Source organism: Euphorbia lathyris, chromosome 1 (assembly GCF_963576675.1).
Source record: "Euphorbia lathyris chromosome 1, ddEupLath1.1, whole genome shotgun sequence".
Taxonomy (NCBI): domain Eukaryota; kingdom Viridiplantae; phylum Streptophyta; class Magnoliopsida; order Malpighiales; family Euphorbiaceae; genus Euphorbia; species Euphorbia lathyris.
The window spans coordinates 137,370,876-137,391,272 of NC_088910.1; the positions used below are offsets into that span (position 1 = coordinate 137,370,876).

General features: G+C 34.6%; 1 protein-coding gene across 1 annotated transcript; it reads left to right on the plus strand.

The window, feature by feature from the left end:
- Positions 1-2,612: 2,612 nt before the first annotated feature.
- Positions 2,613-6,736, plus strand: LOC136211093 (V-type proton ATPase subunit E-like). The gene is made up of 6 exons (XM_066002616.1): positions 2,613-2,840; positions 2,967-3,067; positions 3,199-3,355; positions 4,157-4,353; positions 4,648-4,747; positions 6,462-6,736. The coding sequence occupies exons 1-6, from the start codon at positions 2,739-2,741 to the stop codon at positions 6,495-6,497; spliced, it is 693 nt and encodes a 230-aa protein (XP_065858688.1). The 5' UTR covers positions 2,613-2,738; the 3' UTR covers positions 6,498-6,736.
- The last annotated feature ends 13,661 nt before the right edge of the window (positions 6,737-20,397 follow it).

Below are 20,397 nucleotides of genomic sequence, written 5' to 3' on the forward strand. Positions count from 1 at the left end.
AACATAGAAGTCATTTTCTAAATCAGTAATACTGACTTTCCCTTTCTTTGCCCACTGCGCTTGGATCCTCTGAGCGAAATAGTTAAAACTAATTCTCTTTCCAAGCACCGTTACTATTAATGATATCCTCCACTTATCCCTAAGCGCCCGCTTATCAGCTGAGGAAAGTCGGATTACAGGACATAACGGATCATCCTGATCCTCATCCTCTTCATCAGACTCAGAATAAACTTCTACCGAATCACCCTCCATAATTACTTCATCTAAACAAGGCTCCTCCTCAACCACTCCCATAACAGTATCCTTCCACAAAACTCTCCCAATTCCATGGTCAGAATTATTTTTATTTACCCTATCACCAAAAGACTTAGGCGACACAATTGGCACGGCATGGTTCACGGAGGCATCCGCGCCCCAAAATTTCTGGCCAACCCTAGAAGATCCTACCCTCCCCAAAATCTCACCGCCCGCCTTAGCCAGTCCAGCGCACATAGCAGCCCCGCAACCCGCCTAGTCCGCGCTACCTGCGCCAATAACCCCGTCCCTCCGCTCCCCAACACCACTCGACTCTCCCCCCCGCCTGGCACAAATCGGCGCCCACTCCGCCTCCTGCTCCCCGCCTCCTATCCCCTAAATCAACCCGCGGCACTCCCCCTTCCAGATCTGCCGCCTCACCCTCTCCGCCTAAACCTCCCCCTTCCGATCCCGTCTCTCCCCTTCCTCCACCATCTTTGGCCTCCGCCCCACACAAACCATCTAACCCCTTCCCCTGCGCTCCCGTTTCTCTCCTTCCTTCTCCCTCTATCTCCCCATCCGGCCATTCGCCCACGTCGAATCCCTTACCACCCTTCAGATCCGCCCCTTCCGCCCATAATCGGCCGCTCGGACCACCAGACGCCGGCCGCTCCTGCGACCGCGATCTCTCACGCACCCTATCCCTCTCTTTTCCTTTTGTCATCGCCAAATTATATAATTGATATATTATTTATAATTTAATATTATTTATATATAATTCATCATTATTTATTATAATTATAATTATTTATATATAATGTATTATATTTTTTATATAATTCATCTTTATGTATTATAATTATAATTACTTATATATAATTTATTATTTTTTATTATAATTATAATGTTTTATATATAATATATCATTTCATTATATATAATATGATTTATCAGTATTTATCGTAATTATAATTATTTATATATAAAATATATCATTATATATATAATTTATTATAATTATAATTATTTGGTACAGTTAAGTTAAGTTAAGTTCAGTTCGATAGCATTCAGTTCAGTTCAGTTAATTTAATTTAATTTCAGTAAAAAAGAACAGGGTCTAAGTCTTACTTTGTTTTTTCCACCATTAGACCATCCAATGGTGGAAAAAACAAAGTAAGCATAGTCTAAATTTAGATCATGTTGCAGGCTAGAACAAAATCTAGGGATTGAATTGAATTTACCCTCTACCCTTAAAAATTAATTAATTTATTAGTCTCTATATTTTGATAAAACATACTGTTTAGTCCCTGTATTTTCAAAAAGACACGGTAAGGTCCCTAACCTTTTTCTCAATGAACTGTTTAGTCCCTAACGTTTTTTCGATGAACTGTTTAGTCCCGCCGTTAGACTCTCATGGAGATTTTGTTAGTCAATTTGGATTTGAGTCAAAATCTATTTAAAACAAAAATGTAATGCTTTAATTATCCCTTACCACAAAATCAAATATATAAGAGCATTATCTTCATTGTTTTTCATCTCTGCGTTTTTCTTTTCCTTTATTTTCATTTTCTTTAGACTCTACTGCATCTGAAATGAATTTTGAGTATTCTTCTTCTTTGATTTTCTTCTTAATCGTTCAAATTCGTAAGCATTGGGTCTGTGTTCTTTTTCTTGTTCTCCATACAAATAGCTTCTTCTTCTAAATTGGATAACAGTTCATCGAAAAAACGTTAGGGACCTTACCATGTATTTTTGAAAATACAAAGACTAAACAATGTGTTTTGTCAAAATATATAGGCCCTGTTTGGTAAAGAGCGTTTTGAGATAAAAAGAGCGGTTTTGACCAACTTTAGAGGTTTGACCACTGAAACCGCTAATTGGAGTGTTTGGTGGAGAGAGGTTTGGGAGAGAGTTTTGGGATGAAAACGCTAATTTAGAAAAGGCTCTTAAAATGAGCTTTTTCAATTATCATTTTGCAATATTAAAATTAATGGACTTCTTTAACCCTAATAGATAGACTCCATCTTCTCCTGCGCCAAAATTAATGCCTTTATTCGTCTTTCTACACAAACCGCTATTATCAATCAGCTAATTTTTACCAAACAGGTCTACACAAACAATTAATCAAATCAGTTAGTCAAATAAGCTAATGTAATCAGCTAACAGCTAATTCCCAAACAGGCCATAGGTTCTAAAAATCATAGGGTTAAAACAAAAAATGCACGGATTAAATTTGTCCCTACATTAATAATCGACGAGGAGGAGGAATTAATCAACAAGAAAATAAAAAATAAACTGTAATTAATGAGAAAAAGACAAGCGGAATAATCACTTAAATAATCACCATCACCATCACCATCATATCAATAACACGTATTATTAGCCAAACACAATCTGCATAAATCACTACACTCTCTTCCCCCATTCTCCTTCGCGAATCAATCCAAAGCATAATCTCTCCGTCTCTCTTCCTACCTTCCCCTCTTTCTCTTCAATCAGCCACAATGAACGACGCAGATGTCTCCAAGCAGATCCAGCAGATGGTCAGATTCATCCGGCAGGAAGCGGAAGAGAAAGCAAACGAGATCTCCGTTTCCGCTGAAGAAGTAACTCCTATTTCCATTATTACTGCATTTCTTATTTAATTTTGCATTTTTTCTGTCGTTTGAATTGAATGGAATCGGTGATTTCAGGATTGGTTTCGTTGATTTGATGTTGTTTGTTTTCCGTAGGAATTCAATATTGAGAAGTTGCAGTTGGTAGAGGCAGAGAAGAAGAAGATCAGGCAAGAGTATGAGCGTAAAGAGAAGCAAGTCGACGTTCGAAAGAAGATGTGAGTTTAGTTTTCTCTATTTTGATTTACTTGAAAATTTAAATATTAGTTTTAGATCGGTCGGTTTGGTATTTCGGCAATTGTTTTGTTTTGTTGGACGAGGCTGACCAGTAATTGTTGGTGTTTGACAGTGAGTACTCTATGCAACTTAATGCTTCTCGGATTAAAGTTCTTCAAGCACAAGATGATGTGGTTAACGGCATGAAAGAAGCAGCTGCAAAGGATCTTCTAAATATTAGCCGTGATAATCGTGTGTATAAAAAGCTTTTGCAAGATCTGATTGTTCAGGTTAGTGAAGAATTTGAGCTGATTTTCTCTCTGTATATATTTATATAGGCTAAGGTACAAAATGTCTTGGCTGACAATAGCAGTTTTACCCTGCACTAACGTTAGAAATTTGGGCCAATTTTTGATAACCTTCTCCAGAGTCATGAATCTATGTGTCATCACTCAGTAATAGATCAAAAACACATACACTCATGGCATTGTATTGGTTTCATCTTGTCCGGATTGTTATTACTTGTTGTGTTGGACAAAAAAAAGAAAAAGAAAACCTAAATACTATGTCAATTTTAGAGGCATTACATCTCCAAACCTATTCTGAAATTGCAAAACATGTACAACCCTTGCTTTCTGAACCATGCGACTGGTGTAGAACATGTCAATAGAATATGTATTTTTAATGTTTGAAATTGGCCAATTTGCCAATGTTAGACTCTCAATTGTACCATTTACAGCATTGGGATAAATTTGGTTTTGGCTGGCAACAATAGAGTTTTTTTTTTTTTTTTACCTTGTCCCTTATATATAATACACATAGAAATGCATATTAAAGTACTTCAAAAAAGAGAAATTGTTATTTATACAATAATTGACATCATTATACATAAATAATGAGCTAGCACAATTGTGATTGCCTAAACCTTGTCATTATGTGGTTAACAATTCAATTGATGAAGATTACTTTCAAGTTCATGTAACAAATTGTTGCTATGATTAGCAGAATCTGCTTAGTAGGTGCTATCATTTTTTTTTATTGTTAGGTATTTTAGCAATAATCTGTATCATTTTCTGTTTCTTTCACGGCAGAGTTTGCTCAGACTGAAGGAGCCTGCTGTTTTGCTGCGTTGCCGGAAAGATGATTTGAAGTTAGTGGAGTCTGTACTGAATTCAGCAAAACAAGTATATGCAGATAAAGCAAAAGTTCATGCTCCAGAAATCATTGTTGACAACAATGTCTATCTTCCACCTGCTCCTACCCAACATAATGCCCATGGCCCTTACTGGTAATTTCATTCTTTCATCCTTGAGTGCTAAAAACTGCATAATTCATAGTGAATAAATATTGCAGCACTGTTGATATATTACCTACTATTGATGTGGGAGTTTCTGCAATATTATCTACTGTGTGGTCTAAGTTTCTTATGAATGATTCATCTAGTTATTGTAGAATAGCTAGATCCTGAATAAAAGGTGTGAAACAGGCTTGTATCACTTGTTTTCTGAAACAATCCCCTGTTCTGTGGTATACTGGTGATGGAAAAGCAAACGAATATAACGTTTTTTTTTTTGTTCTACAGCTCTGGAGGTGTGGTGCTGGCTTCTCGAGATGGAAAAATTGTGTTTGAGAATACTCTTGATGCACGGTTGGATGTTGTGTTCCGGAAAAAGCTTCCAGAGGTAAGCTTCATTTAGAATGGTGCTATTCTTGTTGTTTGCCGTTTCTGTTGTTCCCTAGCATTAGGTTGTGTGACTATACCTCAAGCTCTTTATTCTTGATAAAGAAAGAGGTAATTCATATTCAGAAAGATATAGAAATACAAGAAATACAACTTTAAATGCAAATGACAATGCTGTTGAAGGCTTGAAGCATTAATTTCTCATTCTGTTGATAGTATTGCGATTTTGGAAGAATAACTTTTTTAGCAACATAGGTCTTTTATCATGGACTTGATTTCGACATTGTTATGGATGTTCGAATTTGGATTGTTTTGGTTATGCACCTAGTATACTGTTATGTTGATGTCATGCTAGACCCTGCAGTTAGTGGGTTTGGATGAGTTATCTTTCCTATCATTGGATAACCCCATAAAGAGAAAGTTTTGGAGTTTCTAGCAAACATTAGGAGCCTGATCTTTAAATTTCAGTAGCTGACTTCCATAAAGAAAAAATGTGATAATGGGCTTGAAATGATGCTTTGAGGGTCATCATCCATAACTTACCAATTCCTTTTGACCTTGTTAGTGGAACTTGCTGTTTTGTCATTTTGGTGCTGCATGTCAAACTATTTTGTTCTTGTATAGTTGTTATTTCACTGAAATGTTTTGGCACATTACAGATAATTACACATGCTAGCTCAGAATTATGCAATAACTTGTATAAATAATAGGGGTTTATTGTACCTATTGTTCTTCAACTATAAAAAAAAATTGGAACAAAAATGCCATAAATTTTATACTCATCGCTGTTAACTTTGGTTTCAACCATTGTCTTTTTGTTCGGAACCGGCAAACACATTAGTCGGAGATATCACATGAATGACATATCATCAAAAGTTCTCTACTCGGAAAGTTAAAGAAAAAGAAGTTCCACCAAAATTTCGCCAGGTGGAAAATAAAAAAACAAAGATTTTTTTTTCATTTTTCACGTGACAAATTTTTTATGACTTATCATCCACGTAGCGTCTCTGATGGATGTGTTTCCGGACAAAAAGGCCTTGGGTGAAACCAAAGTTAAATGGCGATGGGATTTCTCTTTAAGATTCATGGTATTTTTGTTCTATTTTTGATAGTTGGCAAGTTGGGAGCAAAGAGCAAATTTACCCCTAATATTGGCAAGTTGGGTCAATTTGAAAAATAATTCATCGAATTGTTTTTTCATTCATGAATCCCGTCATTCACATGTGCATCATTTTATCATTCATTAGTCACCGATCACAAATATATGAATAGAGTTGGACAAAAAAGGTTGCCAACGTTAGGGTAAAAATTGCTTCTGGCTGTCAAGGTTGCGAGTATTTTTTGCACCTTATCCTTTTATATTTGTTGCATAATAATTCAATGTATTAAATGTAGCATGCCTAAGTAAAATAAAGCATGCTCAGGCTACTATAGGACTTTTGTAGGCTGCTGTTGGCCTGCAATGTCTCATTGATCGAAGGAGAACCTTGTATATATATGTATCGCTCTTAAGTAAAATATATCATTATAGTCTCTTAATCTACATGGTATCCCATATATTCCTGGTGTATTATATGGTCTGTAACAATATTGTTTTTAGAGGGGGATTAAGAACCTATTGAAAATGCTCTTGGTCCGTTATTTATGAATTTCCAATTTGGTCATTTTTATTACGGTTATTACTAACGAAGAGCGATGTTTGGTTCTGGTTGCAGATCAGGAAGAGGCTATGTGGTGAGGTTATTGCATGATGGGTTCGTTGGCATGTTTTGTTATTTCCTCCTGGATGAGTTAATTTCTACTAATATTTAAAGGTTCAATAACCTATTTTTCTATTGTTTGGCTTGTGCCTATCATTCCATTTTCTTTCTTGCTGCATACCTCTCTTTTTTCAACTGAAACTAGGAAAACCGGTTGGGAAAATGGCAATGTATGCTCTAATTCAATTAAATAAAGAGCCAGTTTTCGAGTGGATTGCTCGAATTGTAGATGTGTTATTGGATTCTGAGCATAATTCTAGCTAGAGCTAAGGGTGGGTGAGTGAGATTCTCCCCGTTTCATTCCAGGTTCAAAATTCATCTCTAGAATTGTATTAGTGTAAATTTCAATTAATTTCATTTCTTAATTTTAAGGCTTAATACATCAGTTGCACATTCAACTTGTCCAAAAAGCGGGTAAATAATTTATTAGTCTTCCGCTTTTTACCTAATACACTGTTTAGTCTCCTATTTTGAAAAAACACATGATAAGGTCCTTATCTTTTGTCAATATTAACCATTTGGTACTTCTGTTTATTGTTTTTAGATTTTTAAGACAAACAGAAAATAATAGAGCAACATTGTCATTTTGTATTGTACTATGGTTGTTTTGAAAGCTAAGATATGTTGTTTCAAAAAAAAAAAAAAACTAAGATATGTTGGGTTAAAGATCTAAAAAAATAGATAAAAGAACCAAATGGTTAATATTGACAAACAATAGGGATTTTATAATGTATTTTCAAAATATGAGGACTAACAGTGTGTTATGTAAAATAATAGGGACTAATAAATTATTTACCCTTTGATTGGCCCCTTGAACTTATATGGTGCCTTACTAGTCCCATAGATTTGCTTAAAATATCATGATTAAGTTCCTAAATCTATAAAAACGTTGTAAAGATGTACGAAACATGAAGTTAATTTGTTTTAAAAATTTAATCACGAATTAGGCTTCTATTTTTTTAAGTTTTGATTTTTTTTTTTTTACAGATTTATACAAATTGAAATATATATCATTTAAACAAGTTCAGGAGTAAATGGGTTACTGTAAGCAAGTTCATGTGGCTAATAGGTCACTTTAAGAAAATTTCGGTGGCCAATAGGTTATTTTAAGCAAGTTGAGGGGGCTAACGAGACACTTTGTAAGTTTAGGGGTTAATCAAAATCATGGGGGTCTAGATGTATTAAGGGGTAAATTACACCCATGACCATTGAATTTTACTCATTTTAATATTGTGGCTACTGAACTTCAATTCTTAACGGTATGACACTCAATTTTACACTTTTTAACATCGGTGGTCACTCAACTTTAACTAATTCTTCAAAATGATTGTTAATGACCTCAAAATGAAAATATTCAAGAATTAAAGTTGGGGTAAATTACAACCATGACCACTGAACTATATCCATTTTCACATTGTGGTCACTGAATTTCAATTCTTCCCGGTATGGCCATCGAATTTTATACTTTGTTACACCGGTGGTCACTGTCACCATTGACCATCAATTTTCCACCGTGACCCCATTATGACTGGACGTCTCTTTTAGGGGTGGGCACGGTTCGGTTAACCGGTCCAGTAGGTAAAAAAATTAACCGAACCGTTACCTACGGTTTTTTAATCATACAAACCGAAACCAGTCCATATCAATCGGTTAACCATTAATTTCGGTTAGGTTTTTCGGTTAACGGTTTTTAACCAATTCTCACTAGTTAACCAAAACTTACCAAAACTTAATGTATCATTTTCAATTGAGTGCTTAATCAAAATAATTCCAAAATCAGACTTATCTTACGAAAAGAAAAAAGCAAAGGTAGAAAGTAAATACAAAGATTAGAAACAGTATTGGTTCCCTCATTTCGCGTCACACACAGACATATATTTATAAATAGGGTTTGATTTGATCTTAAGCAGCTTTACTTTTTAATAATATATGTTAAAGACTATTGTTTTTCAATTTTATAATATACTCTTATGTTGTATAATATATGTTATATAATATATATATTTTTTAAATTTATATTTATTAAACGGTTCGGTTAACAGTTAACCGCGGTTTTTCAACACGCTAACCCGAAACCGAAACCGAAACCGATATCTATTTATTTTTTTAACCATTAAGAAAACCACCGGTTCGATTAACCGCTTTTTCCGGTTCGGATTACTGGTTTTCAATTCGGTTACCGGTTTGATCGGTTTTTTGCCCACCCCTAATCTCTTTCCTTTCATTCTTTTAAAACCTAAAATTACTATTTTACCCTTCCTCTCTCTCCTTTCTCTTTCTCTTTCTCTTTCTCTTTCTCTTTCTCTGTAATCCCACAAGCCATTCAAATCTGCAATTGGGTCGTCATCAAGATCATAATAAACCTTGTTCCTTCCTTGCACCGATGAAAGCTCCGCCGTGTTCAAGTTCGTACTAATTCCGGTATCCTGCGAAAGGCCATCATTTGGGTCGTCTTTCTCTTTCTACCTCTGCTCCTTTCGTCCTCTCACTGTAATTTCTTTTTCCCATTTTTCTTTTCTCTTTTGCTTTTAATTTGAATTTGAATTCAAATTCGTTTTACTTTAGGTTTTGGAGTTGCGAGGACAAAAGCTTGAGCTTCGGCTTCTTGAAATGGCTGAAGATGAGGTTCAAATTATAATCAAAACAACAAGATACCATTTTGGTTCCCTATTAAGATAGATTATATATTATGATTGATTAACTGTAGGAAGCAGATGAGTTTATAATTGGGATTCCTAAATCTTGGGATGGAAAGGTGACACCTCAATCCAACAAAGTTCATAGTGTCGCTGGAAGAATTGCAGTTCGAGCAGCGGAGTTGGTATAATAGGTAGGCATATGTGGATTAGTCTGGAATGTGAAAAGAGAGTTTAAAGATTGAATTTGGGGATAAAAAAATTGAGCTTGAATTACAAGTAATTCCCATCTGATGATCTTGATGTTATTGCTTTCAACTCTTCATTTTCGTTTTCGTTTCCGCCATTATTGAAGCTGGATGAGCTCGGTCTGTTTTCAGATGATCTTGATATCATTGCAGATTCGTATGGCTAGAGAGAGAAAGAAAGAAATAGAGAAAGAGAAAGAGCAAGAGCAAGGAGAGAAAAATGAAGGGTAAAATGGTAATTTTAGGTTTTAAAAGGGTGAAAGGAGAGAGACATGCGGTAATGGGAGTCAACACTGGAAAATTGATGGTTAATGGTGACAATGTCCACCGATGTAATAAAGTGTAAAGTTCGATGGTCATACCGGAAAGAATTGAAATTCAGTGGCAACAATGTGAAAATGGGTATAGTTCAGTTGCCATGGGTGTAATTTACCCATTAAAGTTGTTCAAAATGACATTTACATGAAACTACGTTTTTTGAGTTTTCTCTTTTTAAAATTCACCCCCTCTCTCTCTCCTAACCAAACAACATCTAAATAACTTTAAAACGAAAATTTCCAAGAATTAAAGTTTTTTAAAATATTATTAACTTTTCAAATTTTTTATTTTGAGGCCGTCAACGGTTGTTTTGAGGCGTTGAGTGGCTATCGATGTTAAAAAAATGTAAAATTCAGCGGGGATATCATTAAGAATTGAAGTTCAGCAGTCAACGGTTGTTTTGTGGCTACCAATGTTAAAAAAATGTAAAATCCAGTGAGGATATCATTAAGAATTGAAGTTCAGTAGTCATAATATTAAAATGGGTAAAGTTCAATTACCATAAGTATAATTTACCCATGTATTAAGTCTAAACCTTTTTTTGAGATAGAAGGTCATACAGACACATTGGGTAAATTACATCCATGGCCACTGAACTTTATCCATTTTCACATTATAGCCATTGAACTTCATTTTTTCCTGGTATGGCCACTGAACTTTACACTTTTTAACATCGGCGGCCACTCAAATTTAACTAACTTCTCAAAATGACCGTTAACGATCGTTAACGACCTCAAAATGAAAATATTCAAGAATTAAAGTTGTTCAGAACGACATTTACCATGAAACCACATTTTTTATTTTCGAAAATCACATTTTTTAGAGCTTTCTCTCTCTAAAAATTCACTTTCTCTCTCCTAACCAAACAACACCCAAATGACCTCAAAACGAAAATTTTCAAGAATTAAAGTTCCTTAGAATATCATTAACGCTTTGGATTTTTTATTTTTAGCCGTCAACGGTCGTTTTGAGACGTTAAATGGCCACCGGTGTTAAAAAGTATAAAGTTCAATGGTCATACCGGGAAGAAATGAAGTTCAGTGGCCATAATGTGAAAATGGATAAAGCTCAGTGGCCATGGGTGTAATTTACCCCAGACACATTACATTTTCTTTCATTCCATACAAATATCCATTTTCTCTTATATTTGCATTGTGAAATATATACCCATTGTGAAATATGTACCCTTTACCCCCATTCGAAAGTTGTAGTAAAAGAAAATTTGTATTCGTATTTATTCACGTTTTAATTGCATGTTGAGTGAATATTCTTAGTAATAAAGGAACTAAAATGAACAGTAGGGAATGTTGATAACATTTTAAAATGTTAAAATTAATAATTTGTATCCACGGAGTTAGAATCTCTATTTTAATAGTCGATTCATTCGGCTAATATCTCGATTAGTCGCGTGGTCACTTTGCCAAAATGTAATTTTATAAAAATTAATATGGTAAAAAGATTTCACTTTTGAGCATTTAAATAAAAGCAATGTTTTCCAAAATAACACGTTAAAACGAGTTTAAACACTCTTGTTTAAAAATTTTTGTGTTTTGATCTGCCAACTGATCACCTTTAACTGAAATTGCTTTGTACCCACACTAGATTTTTTTCTTCCCAATAAACAACAAGCTTGTGTTAAAGCTTTTTCGGACTCTGATTGAGTATCGTGTCAGGAGTCTATAAAATCGATCACTGATTATGTAATATACTTGAGCAATTCACTCATATCTTCTGGTACAAAGAAATAGAGCACGATTGAATTTATGGATCTTCCTTAAAAGTGGAATATAGAACCATGACTTTCACCTCTTGTGTTGTGAGCTTCATTGGCTCCTTAATCTTCTCAAAGATCTACACATTCCATCCATCTTGTCTACATTGCTTTTTTTCTAATAACACATCCTCTATGCACATTGCCTAAAATCCAGTCTTTCATAAAAGAATTAAACACATTTACATTTAATGTCATGTCATGTGAGAATAAGTTCAAGCTGGCTTCATGAGACGTATGTCTATTCCTTTTATACTCCAAATAGCTACGTCTATTCCTTTTATACTCCAAATAGTTGATGTTTTCATTAAGGCTCAACATTTTAAACAATTCACATTAGTATGGTGAATATCAGCAGGAAACACCCCTTCATTAAGCCATTTAACACATGAAGTCACCATATCTGGACCCACCAGGTCCCAGTAATGTCACATTTGCCCTTCAGCCGCTGCACTTCACACCGGAATTGTTACTGAAGCAGACCAGAAACCACACCCGACCTCCACACCTGCTGAACAATCATTGAGCCATCCGCCTCACTAATCCAGGCATTTTCAAACTTGAAATTCCTTGGCTGCATTGACCTCCTAGCAATCAGAGAGAGGAAGAGGGCCGAATGATAGCTACATGCCACGTCTCCATTCAACATTATCGCCATCGGGAATAACTCCATCCAACTCGTGTTAGCAAGTCCCCTATCGAGTTTTTCCTCAATGCATATAGCCGTCCTCCGACTTCTTTCCGAGATAAAGGGATACCCAACCATTTGGACTTCAGTCAGATCACAAAATAACACTGCTTCGAGGAAATCATTTATAAGAGAGAGAGAGGGTGGCGATTACCGTATGAGATAAGAGGTCATTGAAATTTCCAATGACAAACCAAGGTAGAAACGACATGTCACATAGAGACTTAAGTAGTTGCCACGAATCAACTCGGTGAGGATGTTCAGGGAACTCATAAAATCTAGTTAATCGATACTCCGACAAACCCAAAAGTGAAATACGCACATCAATATAATTCAAGGAAAAACTGATTAAATTAACAGACCCAGAGGTCTTCCACCAAAATGCCAAACCACCCCCTCAATTGATTGCATCCATGCAAAACGGACCATAAAAAAAAGGGCGGCCCGGTCGCACTACGCGTCCCCGCTGAGTGAGGGTCCGGGGAGGGGTCCCACCACAAGGGTGTACTGGGAGCAAGCCTTCCCCTGACAATTTATTTGACAAGAGGCCGCTTCTAAAACTCGAACCCGTGACCTCTTGGTCACACGACAACAACGTTTACCATAAGAAATTTTCTTTTTTATTGCTTCAATCTTTAAACGATTACATTTTACTTCCATAAAAAAAATGAAATCAGGTTAAAATCTACCTACTAACTCACTCAACTGACAACTGTATGGGCGTTTCCTAGACCCCGACAGCTCCAAGGTAAAATAGTCATAAATCCTGGCGGGTTTGAACATCAGAACCCGCTAAATTAGTTGGCAACACAGGCTAAACTTCAGAAACACGGAGACCATCCCATTCCATTGTCTCAGGGCCCCCTGCTTCTTTAACCTTCGACAGATTTTCCACTCGAATCTGCTTAGGATTTGACACCTCGATCCCCTCAACATCATCCAATACTGCAGGACCCGACTAACTCTTCGGAGGCGGCTGCTGCACCTAACCCGGATCTGATCCTAAAGCCATCTATATTGGACTGATAATTTTTGGCAGCTGGAAAGCATATCCCGAAGTCTGTCCTCGAAAGCTAGGGCCTAGAGGAGGTACCGCTCCAAAAGGGGGGATTAGAAGTTCTAGTGCTTCTTAAGTGAGAATGAAATAGTTTTTCATCCATTCATCTTTTTGCTTTCTTTATCATAATTTTCATTAGGGATAAGTACAAAAAAAAATACCTGTGGTATACCGATTTTGCGAACTGGGACCTGTGGTTTTTTTTTTACAAACTTAGGTCTGTGCTACACGTCGTTAGCAAACAGAGGCAAAATTGACTAACGGTGTTAAAATTCAAAGAGAAAAGATTTAATTTGGTCCTTATATTTATTTATTTTATAAATTAACACCCCTAATTATCTAATTATCACAAATAAACCTCAAAATCAAAAATAAATATCAAAAATACCATCTTTCCATCTCTTTTTAATTTTTAATTTTCCTTCTTCTTTCTCTCTCTTCTCTCTCTCCTCTCTTCTTTTTCTTCTTCTTCTTCTTCTTCTTCTTCTCCTTTCTTCTTTCTCTCTCTTCTCTCTCTCCTCTCAGACGTTCTTCTTCTTCTTCTTCTTCTTCTCCTCCTTTCTTCTTCTTTTTTTAATTTTTTTTTTGAAATTTCCATTGAAGAACGTCTGGAAATTCCAGACGTTCTTCAATTCTGGAAATTCCAGACGTTGAAGAATGTCTGGAATTTCCAGATGTTGAAAAACGTCTGGAAATTCCAAACATTCTTCAACGTCTGGAAATTCCAGACGTTGGAATTTCAAAAAAAAATTAAAAAAAAAGAAGAAGAAAAGAGAAGAAAGGAGGAGGAAGAAGAAGAAGAAGAAGAAGAAGAAGAAGAGAGGAGAGAGAAAAGAGAGAGAAAGAAGAAGGAAAATTAAAAATTAAAAGATGGTATTTTTTATATTTATTTTTAATTTTGTAGTTTATTTGTGATAATTAGATAATTAGGGGTGTTAATTTATAAAATAAATAAATATAAGGACCAAATTAACTCTTTTCTCTTTGAATTTTAACACCGTTAGTCAATTTTGCCTCTATTTGCTAACGGCGTGTAGCACAGACCTGAGTTTGTAAAAAAAAAAACCACAGGTCCCAGTTCGCAAAACCGGTATACCACATGCATTTTTTTTTGTACTTATCCCTTTTCATTATAACCATAAATAAATATAAGGATTTAGTTATTTTATTTATATTTTTTCTTTAAATCATTTTTTATATTTAAAGAGCACGAATGAGACAAAAAAAAAATTAAAATTTCATTTTAAATTTTTGTTATATTTGATATTTTTAGTGAGAAAAATTAGATTTATAAATGTAAGTATTTTCATTAATTTATGCACAAATTCCAAATATAGCCATGGTGGTTTTATTGTTGATTATTAGTATATATATATATATATATATATATATTGCATTTTGATGCAAGTTGTAAATTCGTTTGGCTCGATTAGCCATAAGGTAATACATTACTCGGAGGAAGTTATTAAATACATAAAGTCACTCAATGCAATTGAAGACATCACTTATCTAAAAAGTTATGGTTTTAAGTTCTTTATTGAATATGAACACATACTTCACATCTCCACAATGCTTCTACAAAAAGGGGCCGAGAAAAGACTAACTCCATTCCAAATTGGAAACTTAATGTGTAAAGAAACAGACAATGCAAAGACAATCGCCATCAAGTAAATCATTGTTCAAGCTGAGGCAAATCAGTTTACTGACACCAGTGACGAAGAGTTTCTTATCCGTGTCTCTAAGATCATGGAAGCACAACTCAATGAGATCCCCTGAATTCCCATCTCGGCTCCATCGACAAGTTAGCAGAGTAACTTATTAAAGTTATTACTTGATTTGAGTGATTTGATTGATGCTTGGATTTTCATTTTCACTTGTTTGACTATTGCTTTGTTTAATTCAGATGTTATTTTTTTACTGTATTTTACAGTTTTGCTTGTTTCACATATACTCGATTTATTCCTTTTGTGAAGTTGTTTTATAAATTCGAACCGAGTGAAATTGGTCGATTTGTAAAATACAGTAAAAAATAGCAGCTGAATTAAACAACTTCACTCGCTATGAATCGACCAAAATTTACTTGGTACGATTTTATGAAACAACTTCACAAAAGGAACCAGTTTATGTGAAACAAGCAAAAATGTAAAATACAGTAAAAAATAACAGTTGAATTAACAAAGCAATAGTCAAACAAATGAAAATAAAAATCCAAGCATCAATCAAATCACTCAAATCAAGTAATAACTTTAATAAGTTACTCTGCTAACTTGTCGATGGAGCCGAGATGGGAAGTCAAGGGATCTCATTGAGTTGTGCTTCCATGATCTCATAGACACGTGATATGTGTATATTATACTTATTTTTACCCCTTAATTCTCATGATTTAATTGGATAATTAAGCTATTAATGGGAATTTTTAGTGATTTTTCTATAGATTGAAGAAAGAGGACCTTGGTAGATCACTTGTGCTTAATTGGAGTGAAATTGATATTTTTGAGGAACAAAAAGACCAAAATAGAGAACCAAGGATCAAAGAGGTATTTGGAGAAAAACATATTCTGCTTGTTCAAGGGTCACTGCCTGTTCAGTGGAAGAGCTCATGCTGTGCACAAGGAGAAGAACAACCAGGAATGAGTGAGAACAACTGTTCAGATGAAAGATGAACCCAAAAATGTGGATTATCACTCTTCCCTGATTTATTAGAGATCCTTCCTGAAGGAGAAATTGAATTTGCTACATAACAGCCATGATTGTAGAAGAAAATAATAAAGCATGGGATGTCTGACTGTTCAGCAGACTGCTCTCTGTTTGTCAGAACAGTCTGGCAGACCATATCTTCAATATTTTAATGTATCTAGAACAATGATTTCTGCTGGATTTTTAGGCTATTTAAAGAGCCTTCTTTTATGTTTTTGATTCATTCAGATTTTAGATCTGAATCCTTAGTGTGTAATTGTGTTTCTAGTTATTTCAATGCATTGTTTGTTCTTCATTATTATTTTGTCTTGCCTCATTCAATTATGAGTGAGTAAATCTATCAACAGGTATGCAGTTGTCCAGGAACAGGTAAATGAGCAGGTTTACTTCCCTCTAAATTCATTAAGTATACTTAGCTTGGCTGTTCAGTGAGTATTTAGCGTTAAATAGGAGTAGCTAACCTATTTCTTAGTGGAGCAACTATAAGGAGACTCTCTTTGTGAAACTGAACTTTCACTAAACACATATAATTATGAAACGGAGACGTAATTAATTATATGTTAAGGGTTTTAATTGTTCAATTAAATGCTTTCCTATTCTTAAAGCTTAGAGATATATTAATCTCAAGGAGACTTATTTTAATTGCTTTTAAAGAACGTTGGGAACAAGGGACACCTGACTCAACCGATTTTCGTGAAAGATACCTTAAGCCAAAGCTGTTTCTACTTAATGAACAAGGAGCGAAGTGCTTGTTCACTATCATTTCTGTGCATGCTGTCTGCCTATTCTTCCCGAATCTGTAATTAAACTTCTTTTTTAAATTGCTTTATCTTTTTAACTTGCTTTATCTTTTTAACTTATCAAATCAATACCAACTCAATTTAAGTGATCGGTTACTCTTTAAACTTGACTGTTCTCATCCTTTTAAGTAATTATATTCAACTGTTCTATCCCTGTGGATACGATAATTTACTTACACTTTATTACTTGTACCTAGTGCACTTGCTAGTGTTCACATTTTAGGACAACAAGTTTTTGGCGCCGTAGCCGGGGATAGAAAAGTTAAATATATTACTTTTAAGAATATCAGTCGGTTTTGACCTATTTGTTTAAGCGTGCAGTGTTCTACTTGTTCTATTCACCTGTTCATAGTGTATGCGAAGAACAGGAGTTCAACCTCGAATAGAACAAGGACCTGGAGGTGAAGAACAACCAGAGGAACAACCACCCGAACAACCAAAGAACATATAGGAACTATTCTTGTAAGGAGGAAATGGCCTCAAATTTCCAGTTGTTGGTAAGATGCTTACATGGAGGCTACGAATCTTGAAGATCTTGCAATGGAAGATTTTTTAAACCCATCCTATTCAAATTCATGGAAGCCAAGCCTTGAGAAACAATGCAAAAGTTCTATCCCCATGAAAGAAGATAATTCTCATCTGGAGCAATTATTATTGGACTTTATGTCAACCATAAGGAATCAACTTCAATCATTGGAGAATAGAATAAAGGAGCTTGTCATTTTCATGAACCGTGAGCAAGATGAAGAGGAGAACAAGCCTCTTGAACAACCAAGTGAACAAGTGAGATCTCCTAATGAAGAAGAATTTGAGCCTAAAATGGAGGAGTTTCAACTTGAACTTGTAGAATGCGAGCTTGATCCGACTCAATGGGCTCTACTTGAAAGCCACATGTCATCCTCATCAACTGAGGACCTTCTTACTTTTAGTTTTAAACCTGTTCATTCTTGTTTTAATTTCCTAGTTTCTGCCCATACACCATCCTTATGTACATTTATGCTTAAATCTTTTATAGGTTTGGTGGAGGAAGTCTCCAATATGTTACATTTCAAAGAGAAAATGGTGGCGTTAAGCAATGTGTTTAAAAATCGCCGTCATCACCATCTCTACCTCATTTGGAGAATTTGTGCATCATTTGAATTAAAAATTCATGGAGAGGTAATTAGTCCCGTTGTGGACTACACGTTAAGAATTTGTGAGGTACAGTAGTGTAGATTTAATTTCAATTCTGAATAAATGGTAATGATTAGTTTAGAAAAGTAGTTTATTTATGTTATGCTTTATTTCTAGATTACATTTAGGCTGTTAGCACACTCAGTTGTTTATGTCCTATTATATTTTGTATACTGATGTGTTTGCTAGTTTTGTTTTGTTTATTCTCCTTATTCTTCTATTGCTTAGCCGAGCATTCGTGAGAAAATGTAATTTATGGCGTGTCTTATTGTTCAGGAAGTCTTTCTCACCCCTCTTCTTATGCTTTTACTATTATATCTTGGTCCATTGAGGACAATGTCATGCTTAAGTGTGGGGGAGAGGGTAATTTTAGAAAAATCATGATCTTGTGCTTAAAGCTTGAGAAGCTTAAGAATTGTTTGATTAATTTTTCTAGCATCAATTAAAGGACTCTGTTTGAAAGTTGATTTTAACATTGAGACAATTAAATTAGTAATTTGGTTTATGAGTTTTGGCTTTGTCAACTGTTTAAGCTTTATTTTATACTTTTGTGTAGATATCATGCTTTTAAACATAACTTTAACTTTCAGAATTCTTTTTTCTTGTTCATTTGTGAAAAGTAAGTTGATTTAGTTATTGAAGAATCAAATGCAAAAATTTAAACCTCAAATTGTGAGTTTTTGAGCCTAAAATCAGTTAATTTTTCTTTGTGAGTGAGTCTTCCATAGCTTGCTAATGCTAGAACTTGCTTAGTTGTCATGCCAGAATTGCATGTCTAATCCCAAAGTAAAGTGATAGAGGCATAGGGGTAATCATTTGGCTTAAATTGACCTACCTATGTGCAAAATTGAATATCCTCATTGTAGTGAGCCCACTTGAGCTTAACCTTTTCTTGATCGCCACTAGATTGTTTTTCCTTAGCCTATTCTCAATGTCTTTTCCTAAACATACCCACATGGCTAAATTTTACTTTGTAAAAGTTCCCAAATGTGTGTTGTCAAAGAAAAGTGCTTTGCTAAGAGAATTTGTACTTCATGAAATTTGCCTATGTAAAAAAAAGAGAAAGAAAGAAAAAAAAATTAATAATAAAAAGGCAAAAGTCCCCTTCTCGTGGTATCAATTTGTCAAAATCATAAGTGGCATTTTAAAACATTCCCTTGTAATGTAAATGTTCCGAATATAGTCGTGTAAGTTGGGAATTGTAAGATTATAGCCATGATTAACCTTAATATTTCCTATCCATACCTAATCACCCTAGCCCCATTACAACCAAAATGAAAGACCTCTTGATTACTTTTGGGTTTGGAACAAAGCAATGGAGTTTTGACAACTTTGCAAGCCTATGGGATTGAGCAAGTATGCCTAGACTGTTGAGTGCTTCAATTTTCAATACCTTTAAACACATTTGAGTGATTTGAGTGAATGTCACGTCCGTGTCTAAATTTCTAGAATTTATACCTTGATAGTAATATATATTATAATTATTAGGTGTGTGATTTTTATTCGGTGTTATAGGAAAAATTTGGAGTTAATTTGATGGTTTTATGTGTAAATTAAAAGTTAAGATAATTTTTAAAAGATTATAGAAAGATAGAGGATCAAATGGGATCTTTGCCGGATTTGGATGTTATCTTCTTTTCTTTTCTTTTCTTTTCTTTTTATTCCTTTTAAATTCATCAGTTTTCTCTGAACCGTTTCTCCACCGTTTCTTTGATTTACGGAGATTCGATGGTCCGAATCACTCGAAATTGGAACCATAGTATCCTTATGTATAGTTTTAAGTCCTAACCGAAGAGTTTTTAAGTTTCGGAAGTGTTTGGAGGGGAAACGTCTTAAACAGAATTTAGAGGAGAAATTAACGGGAGTGTTTTCCTCAATTAGTAGTCAAGGTAAGTAACTATCAACTATATTTTGAGTTTTATGTATATAGATATATATATATATATAATCAAACAATTTTCAGACAGTGATATTTTAAGGTTATGTAGGAATTTTGTAAAATTGGAATTTTTCACGATTTTGCTTTCTATGTGAATTTCAGATTTTACTTGATTATGTTGATTTAAGGCTTAATTTGGTTGATTTACATATATACATATATGTTTTTGGTTTCAATACATATATGTTTTTGGTTTCAATATATATCTATATTGAATAAAATGAATTTGATGATTTCTTACGAATTGTTTTTGGATTGAGAAATCTGTTGCGGTTATTGTTGTTATTATTTTGGATTGAAGTCCAAATTTGATTTTTATGAGTTGTGATATTTTGAAAGATAAAATGGTTTTGTCCATCTAGGATTGCCCGGGGTAGGAGTTGTAAGTTGTAAGACCATACCTAATGGTGGTATGGCCAGAGTGCACGGCTGGTAGTCCTAAATGTTAGGCAAGGAACGAGATATAAATGAGATATCTCGATATTGTTATGATTGATGTTATGATCTACACGGGTGGAATTCAAGGATGGATACACATACACAAATTTTATTTTGTGAACTTAA

What these genes read in the sequence shown, in the direction of transcription:
- LOC136211093 (XM_066002616.1), top strand. Translation starts at nt 2,739, where the DNA reads ATGAACGACGCAGATGTCTCCAAGCAGATCCAGCAGATGGTCAGATTC. An exon ending in GTCGACGTTCGAAAGAAGAT is followed by an intron (nt 3,068 to 3,198) that starts GTGAGTTTAGTT and finishes GGTGTTTGACAG; the next exon opens with TGAGTACTCTATGCAACTTA. An exon ending in AATGCCCATGGCCCTTACTG is followed by an intron (nt 4,354 to 4,647) that starts GTAATTTCATTC and finishes TTTGTTCTACAG; the next exon opens with CTCTGGAGGTGTGGTGCTGG.